Here is a 9963-nt window from a genome sequence, read left to right as displayed (position 1 = left end):
GCAGCGTTCCTACGGGAAAGTAACGGTAATCTAATTACCTTTTTTGCAATAGTAATCCCTTACTTTACTCGTTACTTGAAAAAAGTAATTGGATTACAGTAACGCATTACAAGTTACAAAATATTTTTTCTAAATGCTTCATAAGTCAAGTCATCCTTTCAGATAAGGTCACAAAAAGTACTTAACAACTAGTAACTGTCTGAATTAACCATGAATTACAGTATGACAATAAAGTGTCTGTTAACACATTCACAAACACTTCAGTTCATCAAGCATTGAGTAATACTAATGCTTAAATGTCTAAAACATTACAAAGTAAAGAAAATCATATGATCTTAATCTCAATCCGTTTTCACACAGTGAGACTGCAGCGGCCCAGCATCTCCTTGACGTCTCCTAATGCAGGACTTGTCTGGGGTCCTGAAGGTGCACAGATCACCAGGGGTTACAGCTTTGTCCTCACCTGTTCCATTAACTCCACATTTTCCAGTGGACATTTTATTCTGAGCTTCTCTGGCTCCAACCTCACAGAGCCAGCAGTCAACAACTCGGCCTCCTTTAGTTTCCCTGTAGCTGAGTATGAACGGCAGGGCAACTACAGCTGTGTGTATGAGGTCACAGTGTCCACACGGACATTCACATCTGCTGAAACTGCACTGATTACTGTCATCATTAAATGTAAGTACACTGTTAAATATATGTATTTTTATTTTTTACTAAGAAAGAAGAATCATAAATATCACTGGCAATTCTACTGGGCAGTATTTTTCCCTCAGACGTCTCTCATTCTGTTAATTTCTAAATTTGTATGCATTTAAAAAGAAAGAAAAGGAGAAGCAGGTATAAGTCAGAAGGCAGTTCTGATATAGAAACAAAACTGAACAGGAACAGGAACAAGCACAACTGATAATATATCCTAGCAAAGCAATCCTTTGCTAGGATATATTTGTATTTGCTTATACATGCTCTGGACCAGAGATGTCAAACAAATCGACATGGGAAAGACTCCAATCTGGCATAAATTTTAGACTTTATCTGAATTTTCATAGACTTTTTAGCTTGTCCTACTGACAAAGGTCTCACCCACAGTCATTCCTTACTACATCAAAGTAATTAAGTAACAGATAAACAATTAAATAAAGAAGTTTGGGTTTTGTCATTGTATACTACAGAAAAACTGAGACATATTGTTGAACTTGCACTTCTTTTTCTTATATTGAAATATTGCAGGGATTAAATGTGCTATAACTTTTGTACACTGACAGAGTTTCATTGTTTCAACCCACTTAATATGAGTGTGGGCTGTATTTGGCTTCCGCTGTAAAATGGGTTTGACATCCCTGCTCTGCATTAACAACTTAAATGAGAAGCAGTTCATTTCAGTGGGACAGAATGTGTTCTAATAGACAAATGCTGTCCTCCTAGTGTCTTTGATGCCGCTGGTGTCCTCTGTATCTGTTGTAATCCTGCTGCTGCTGCTGTTGCTGATCCTCAGAAGAAAACGACAACACAAGCAGCCTGCAGCTCTCATCCAAACTCAAAGTGTGTACTCACCAAGAGACACAATTTTATTTTATTTTCTTTTTTTTTTTTTTTTTTTTAATGAATTTAATTAAAAAAGACACAATTTTAAATGATTACAAGTTTAACTATATATTCACATTGTTTTCCTTTACGTGTGTTTCAGTGGTTGTCCAAGTTGAGAATGACTACACGTGGGGAGACAATGAGGGCGATGAGGAGGTCTATATGAATGTTGATCTGCATCAAAAAATAAAAGGTGAAGCTACAGGAGAGGATGGAGACTTGAGCGATGACTATGAGGAGCCAGTGAATGATGGCGACTGTGATTTTAAGGAAACAGATCCCAGTGACTATTACAGATGTCCAAAAGAGGCCTGTATGTTTGTAGACAATCACAGGGAAGAAGATGATGATGAAGAGAAAACTAGTCATGCAGAAGATGTCTTTGAGAATGTATCCCCTCCATCACCAGTTTATTAACATTCATAATGACCTGAATCGCATAAACATCCAAAATACAACCACACCGAAAATACCTGCAGGCCAATAAATGTTCACCAGTGTCGTATGGGTTCTATTTCTTCAATATACCATTCTTTGTAACAATATTTCCCTGATATAATGAATGGTATTTAGCAATTAATCTTGTATTATGTGGTCCAAACTGAAGTACTATAAGTACTTTTAAATTACAGTTATTTTCGATTCCTTGTGGCACCTGACTTCACAATATCCTGATCTGTGAGTTTGATATCGGTTCTTATTTAAAGGTTCCCCTTCTGGATCTCTGCAGGCTGCATGTCAAAGCTAAATGTGAAGGCTGTGTGTGGGGGGAGGCTCAAATGATTGTAAAACTGTTTATTGAAGTGTATCGTTAAAATTGGGCTTTGTCCCCTGAGGTTCTTGTCATGTCTGCTCCTTGTTCATGACGCCCACTTTCAAAATATCAGGAGAAAATTGGCAAAATTGCTCACCTTTAAGCTTTATAGTGGGACTAAAACCAATGGGTGATGTCAACCGTTCTAAGGTTATCCTTTCCTCTAACATTAAAACATTTTCTTTACACTGTAAGAAAATATTAGTTTTTTACCCTAAATATTGAAATCCTCTTATTCCAAGTAGCCTTTGACAAACACCACTGAACAATTTAGGTTCAAAAAACTGTTTGACTTTTTTTCACCCTTCATAATCTTACAAAGAGTGCATCAGTAATGGATGGAAACATTCTTTTAAACAACCTTTCCTTTGAACCTTTTTTTTTTTCATTTTATTGATTCATACTGTATTTTATATTTGATCTTGGACGTGAATCTGGGTTGGCTTCATTTTAAAATGTACAAGTCTGAGCCTGAATTATTGTTTTTCAATGCTTTTTGTTTTTATCTTCATATATTATTCTATTTTCTTGGTGTATATATCTAAAAAAACAAACAAACAAACTTTTTATGTTGCATGCTACTGTACACGTCAACATTACATTATACTCTGTGCATGATACTCAAATACTTTTCCAAGGCAAACCAGAAATTATGTATTGATATTTTGGTAAAGTTATAAACACCCTGCAAATACTTTGAATAAATTCTTACAAAATATTTAGTTTCATCAGGATGTTATTGCAGACACTCACATTAATATAACCTTGATTGGTCTTAATTTGGATGTTCTTGTAGAGCCATGAATAATAAGCAGGCTGAGCTGGGTGGTGTAATAATATCTTAGTCATTTGGAGATGCAGATACAGCAGCTATCCAGAGTCTCCACTTCTATTTCTGGCCTTGGCATCCTTTGGTTTACTGACATACTTCTTTATTTATGCAGCAGCCCCGATGATTCAAAGCTGACTTGAACATTATTCCATATGTGTTTTTCTGTATATCTTTGTTCTTGTGAACAGATCTTTTGGCTTCATTATAAACGGGCACAATGCCTAAAGTTACCAGAGCGCTGAATTTAAATAACTTTTTTTAAAATGACAGAATACTTAACTCCATAAAACCTTTTACAGCCATTACACACATCAAGATAATTAGTTGGCATTTTGTATCAGCAGACTGTACCAAGAGTACCAACCAATCACATTCAAACTTGTTTCTGGTTTGAACCAATGATCTGACAGTCTGATGCCTACAAAGCCACAAATACATATGACACAGGGTCCTTGTAATGTTCACAAGCAGCGCTCACATACACACAGTGTGGAAATGTTAGCACTCTGAGCTCATCCTCAGTGATGAGGCCCTGTAACCTGAGACAAGACAGACTCTGTTTATAATACAAGCTCAGCTCTGAGCAACTGCTGAGGTCACTTGTTGGCTGTCATTTAATGTCTGATAAATTAAAATGTACGCAGAGCACACAGCCTGACACATGAAAGATATTTAGAAAGAAAAATTCCAAGATACTCGTGTAGTATATGCTAGTTAGCTTAGCATAGCATAAAGGAAGGAAACGCTGGATATATTGAAAAGTAGTCTAACTTTACCCACCAGTTACTACAGAGAAAGATGATTAAAAAAATAGGATTCAATATATTAAACTATAACAGTTTAAAATGGCAGCGCACTGGTGCATTGATTAGCACTGCTGTCTCATATCGGGAAGGTTTGAATCCACCAGCAGGCAGTCTTTGTGTGTGGACTCTCCATGTTGTGCTTGTATGGTTTAAGATAAGATAAGACTTTATTGATCCCACGGCGGGGAAATTTGTGCGTTACCTCAGCTCAGGTACAGATAGCAGAAGAAAAATAAGCAAATAAATACAAAATAAATAAGATAATACACGATATACAACAGCAGCATACACAGTATGTGATTATGGATAGAGGGTTGTGGAAATATACAAAAAATAAATGTAACTACTTACCACTACTATTATTACTAAATACCCAAGTAATAGATATATATAAGTATCTATGAGTATAGACGTATACTCAGGGTCTCTCTGGGTACTCCAGCTTCCACCCACAGTCGAGGGGATGAAGCTTTATTAAACAATATTGTTAAACGTTTCAACAGTGAAGGCACATTGAGATGCAGTAAGCATTACTTTTACATTAACATGCAACTAAATCTTCATGAATCAATGTTCAGACGTTACCTAATAATGTAACATGTTCATGTGAAATTATTAAATATTATTAACAGTGCCTTTCACTGTGTTATAACATATCTTAAAATTAAAGTGTTTATATGCATTTCATACAACCTGTTTGCATGCATATTTGCTTCATGTTTTGTTTTGGGGCTTTTTTTGTATTTTGGAGTTTATTTTTGCACCATCCACCTGTAAGGAGAAGCATTGGAGGATGACCTTTGCCGTCTTTACTTCAGTCAAAATAAAGATATCTAGGCACTGAAATCTGAGCTTGTTGTTGCCTCTTTTTTTCTTACATACTGCTATGATACTTACTTTAGTAAAATGTGTTGAATTTGCCATAATTTAAATCACAGTTATATCGAGTCAACAAATCATAACTTTTCAGCTGACTGCTATTTGTGGAGTTTGGACAAATAAAGAGCACTATTTCCATTAGTCAGTTCTGAGTGATGGAAGTAAAATGTTGCGCAAAACGCATTTGTGCAGTTTTAGTTTTTTGACCTTTACTGGCACCATTTAAAGAACTTACAGATTTTGAGCACATAAGTACTTTAATTAAATAGAAGCCATTTTGGCCTAGACAACGTTTGTCAAGTACAAAAACACACAATTCAATAAGATAATGTTTTATTTGCTTTAGTGATCATTTATTTCCTCACTTGTAATTACTGGTCTTTTCATTCCAGTTAAGTTTCATTTTGTATCTAGTAGAAAGAGGTTCAACACTGCTAAAAGGAGTTTACATTTTTGTACTATAAGGTTTGTGGCTTCCATTTGTAACTCAATTCTGTTTGAGGCCGTCTGTCTGTGTTTAGATGATATAGCTTTTCATTTGCAGCACGATGGTGCGGTGACTGTCACTGTTACCTCACAACAAGTAGGTCCTGGGTTCAATTTCACCATCTATGTGGAGTTTGCATGTTCTCCTTGTCGTGGGTACTCGAGCTTCCTCCCACAGTCCAAAGACACGCGGTTAGTGAGGTTAGGTTAACTGGTGATCCTAAATTACCCATAGGTGTGTATGCGAATGGTTATCTGTCTCCCTGCGTTAACCCTGCGACCTGTCCAGGATCATACTAATCATTCTTTTGTCACAGTGAATTGTTCACGTCTTCTTATCCCTGTTCAACTTAAAAGAGCACTGAGCACACAGTGTAGGGTTCTTCTTCACCATGTGTCATAAAATGAGATGAACACTTTAAACTCCTAACAAATTGTCAAAGAAGCAAATAAAAACATGTGATCTTATATTAGCCTGACTATGTACAAAATAAAAGTAACAGGAAGGATTTTTTTCCCATTATTTTACATGGTATTAATTATGTAAACCTTGACCTTAGTTTTTTATTTACAGTAAATAAAGAGGAAATGAAAAATTGCTAACAAGCTGCTATTTTCCCAGAGAGGAAGAAGAAGAAAACTAGCAGGACAGCAAACAAGGTGATTATATAAGTATATATAGATATACTATTATTAAAGGAATTTATTTTAAACTAATAGCTATGATTGGACCATGATCGTGGTTTAATGTAAAAGAAGAGATTGTATAATGTGCTAAAAGGTAAACATTAGGCTAAACCTCTTTTGATTTACTGGGGCAGCCCTTCATTCTGAAACGAGCCACTTTAGCTCCTGTCCTGTTAAACCAGCTTTCTTCTGATGAGCTACTTGTCACGAACAGCAGGTGGGTGGGCCTTCTGTGCACAGAAGTCCACAAACTGCTACAAGAATATTTCAGATTTTAAAATATTTACATTTTTGCTAAAATATTTCAGCAAGACTATTTCATAGGATAAGTATGTATAGATATACTTTGCATGACTTGTTTGGGATGTTTTGGATTTGTTTGTCTAATTCACCATTACATTGGTAATTAACCTTCCTGTAAAGTACATCACCCACATGAGAAGTGACACTCTGGGAAATGTGACCTCTCCTTATTTAGAGAACATTTTAATCCCAAAAAGCTAAAAGCTTTAAGGGGAACAGCCCTTACTGTGTTGCCAGGTTTAAACACTTTTTGCTCACAGTGGTTGTGCTGTGAAGCAGACATGCAGTTTAACTTCCATGTCACACAAACCTTTCTTTAGTGATCAGGAGAGAACCATATTACAATAATGTATCACTAAAAACGAATAATCTGTCATTTCTTTATCAGTTCAATTTCAGCTATAATGAAAATGGGTTGAAATGATTAAAATTGTTTTTTCAGCATGAAATAAGAAAACAGGGCAACCACCAAAACAGCTAGTCCACTGATTACGTCAAACAGATAGCAAACCAGGTTTGAGGAGAAGAGATGTCAGATGGATGTGCTCATCTTTGAATTTAGCATTAAAACTGAAAATATTCTGGAGATGAAAATACTCTTCAAGATATGTTCAGATAACCTCGAGTCCACATTCTAGTTATGGTCGGTTAGATCAAGACTGATTCTTCAAGATTAGGCAGTCGATCAAAGTAAGAAATGATCATGATGTCTCTAAGTGGGAGAAGAATAAATCTATTTGGAAGGTGAGAACTCTCTTAAACAAAACATAACAAGGCTGCCTCAGTCTGCTGTGGCCGTGGACAGAGGATTACTGTAACTGGTGAGCGTCCTGTTTAGCAGTTGAGAAACCAAATCCCACAGCTTCAGAGCCCTAACTTACGCAATACTTCTTATCCATAACGAACTTTTGATGTTGTCATTTTGCCCTAGTTTTGGCTCTTCAAAGACTGATATGAGCTTTCATCTTCTAGCTCAAATGTCTGGCCCTCTATTGGCTTGTCTCTTGAGAGTCTTACTCCCCTTACACAGTTCTGGTCAAAATCCTGTCTCCCTCATACAGCTCTCATATACCATTAATGACATGGCCTAACAACACAGCTTTAGATTTAGGTGAGCATTGGGTGCAGAGAATGGAGTTAAAGTTTTGCTTTGTTGATATTCAGGAACAGTTTAGAAAATGTTTATACAGGAATGTTTTCTGTCAACCACAATTCATGAATCCAAGTTCCTATGGTGTCTGTTCACTGATCACCTCTGCCAGCCAAGCCACGTGAAGGTCTTTGCTGGTGTTATTGGCCACATTCAAACATTAAATATGTCCACAGTCACACATTCAAACATTAAATATGTCCACAGTCACACATTCAAACATTAAATGTTTGAATGTGTGACTGTGTAACTGTAATTTACAAGCTAAGTCAGTTAAATGCAGCTAATGGCATGCTATTCAGTTTACTCTGATGTCCTTAACAAGTGTTCAATCTAGCACACTGTAGTGCTTTTAGAAAATAGTAACTTTAAGTTAATTTAGTTACTAGGCAGAAATTCATTTTGGTTATAGTAAAAAAGAAATATTAGAATTTTGTGTTTGCTTTTAACATAGAGGTGAATAAAGTCTTTTAAAAAGTGTTGTGTCATTATTTACTTCGTCCTACATACTCTCAGTGAGACAGCACACTTTCAAAGTCTCAGTCTGGGTCACTTATGAGGAATGACAAATCAGCATATTTTCTCCAGCAGTATCATGGCCTTGTGTATACAAACCCAAACTGGCTATGACCATGTGTTGTCTTTAGCTTTTTGATTAATGGCAGAGCATTCCTGACTTCAGTGGCACATGTTAGCAAGCAGCACTGAGCTCATAGAGCTAAAATAGCCTGGTGGGAGGGCCGGGACAGAGCAGCTGGGGTATATAAAGGACTGCCGTGTAGATTCCCAAACTAAGAGAAGAGCCAATACGGAAAAACTGAGGAAGCTTTCAGTTCTCACTGGACCCTGAAGATATCTAGTCAGAGGCAGGAACCTGCAATCAGAACAACACTGACATCATGTCCCAGCACGCAGCCTTGACCAGCTTGTTTGGCGATGACCCTTTCTTCAGTCATGAACGGGTGCTGTGGCCTCTCAATATTGAAGCCCTGTCTTCTCTCCAGCGAGACTTCTTTAACCGGAGAGCCAAACTAGCTGACAGCCTCCTGAGCCAGCTCTATGATGGGCCCCAGCTGCTCAACTTCAACCAGATGCCCCTAATGCCTAACACATTGAAGCGGTATGTACAGTAGCCCAATTTTACTAGTGGATATACCTGATTTGGGGTTTGTTCAAACCTACAGATTTGGTTTTAACTTAACCATCCATAAGATCACCACTGATCTGCCTAGAGTTATGGCATTTTTTAGCCACATGCTAAATACTAAAATGCTAAAAGTGGTAATGAAGTCTTATACATTTTTGGCATCAGATTTTCTACTAAAAGATATTTTATTTGGCTTTTCTAAACAGGTAAAGAATCTATTAAAAGGGTAGAATGCTACCTAAGATCTACTCCTATCTTAAGCTTAAGCTTTTTTGGATTGTCAATGATCAGTTTAGACATTCAAACATTTGGGGTTTTATAAAAAATTTAAAATTCTGTAAAGAAAAGAGAAGATACGATGATGATAATAATAATAAATGAGGCAAGCTTTAGCAGAATCCAAACCCTACCCCAAACACAACTATAAAAATGTTAACAGCCTTTGTGGGTCCGGAGCAATGATGGAGAAATTATTTCTAATACTGATTCACTTTCAGGCTGAGTGATGATGAAGAGCAGCAGAGAGAGCTTTCCACTACAGAGACCCACAAGGAAGTCCAGCCAGCTAAAGAAAACAACGGTGACCTCCTGGTGACACTAGATGCTCGCGGTTATGCCCCCAGTGACATCACTGTCAAGCTGGAAGGCCGGTGTCTGGCAGTCGTGGCCATGAAGGAGGCCGGAGCAGAAGAGAGCCAGTCCTGCTCTTCTTCATCCTCCTGTGCGTCCTTCTGCTCCTCTGCATCTTCTCAGGCAGGGTTCGCCCAGAAGATCGACCTGCCTCCTCACCTGGATCTGTCCGGCCTCTCCTGTTCCCTGATGGATAATGGACAGCTGCGTATCCATGCCCCTGTGGCTAAGCAAACAGCTGGAGAGGAACGCCAGGTACCCATTCGTTTCAGGACATCGCTGGAGTTTCCCATCAAAAAGGACGACACAGAGGAAGAACAAAGAGACTAGTGCATATGTGCCCCCCAAAACACACACACACACACACACACACACACACACACACACACACACACACACACACACACACACACAAGCACATTTTTGATGAGTTTATTTATATACAGCCTTCCACAACAAAAAGACTCTACAATGAGTAATGTTTACAATTATTAGATAAAGACAACTTCTTATTTTATAACAATGTGCAATTTGTTTTTTCAACTGTAAAAATGAAATAAAGTGTCAAATGGAAAATAATATCATGTAAAATTGGCTTTTGCTGAGGACTACTGTGACCACATGATGGTGCCAACAGCCTAC

The 9963-nt window shown here is 37.5% G+C and overlaps 2 protein-coding genes across 2 annotated transcripts in view; both read left to right on the top strand.

The window, feature by feature from the left end:
• Positions 1–2892, top strand: part of LOC102195091 (uncharacterized) — an 8889-nt gene extending 5997 nt beyond the window's left edge. The window contains exons 8-10 of the mRNA XM_005752793.1: positions 361–678; positions 1426–1542; positions 1688–2892. Of these exons, the coding sequence (XP_005752850.1) occupies positions 361–678; positions 1426–1542; positions 1688–2004 (752 nt within the window). The 3' untranslated portion in view covers positions 2005–2892. The remainder of the gene's footprint in view (positions 1–360; positions 679–1425; positions 1543–1687) is intronic.
• A 5454-nt stretch (positions 2893–8346) lies between these two features.
• hspb9 (heat shock protein, alpha-crystallin-related, 9) lies at positions 8347–9715 on the top strand. The gene is made up of 2 exons (XM_005752792.2): positions 8347–8664; positions 9189–9715. The coding sequence occupies exons 1-2, from the start codon at positions 8444–8446 to the stop codon at positions 9649–9651; spliced, it is 684 nt and encodes a 227-aa protein (XP_005752849.1). The 5' UTR covers positions 8347–8443; the 3' UTR covers positions 9652–9715.
• Positions 9716–9963: the final 248 nt, after the last annotated feature.

Source organism: Pundamilia nyererei, unplaced genomic scaffold, assembly GCF_000239375.1.
Source record: "Pundamilia nyererei isolate P.nyererei 1_Seehausen unplaced genomic scaffold, PunNye1.0 scaffold00381, whole genome shotgun sequence".
NCBI classification, from domain to species: Eukaryota; Metazoa; Chordata; class Actinopteri; order Cichliformes; family Cichlidae; genus Pundamilia; species Pundamilia nyererei.
This window is presented reverse-complemented; position numbering and strand designations above follow the sequence as displayed.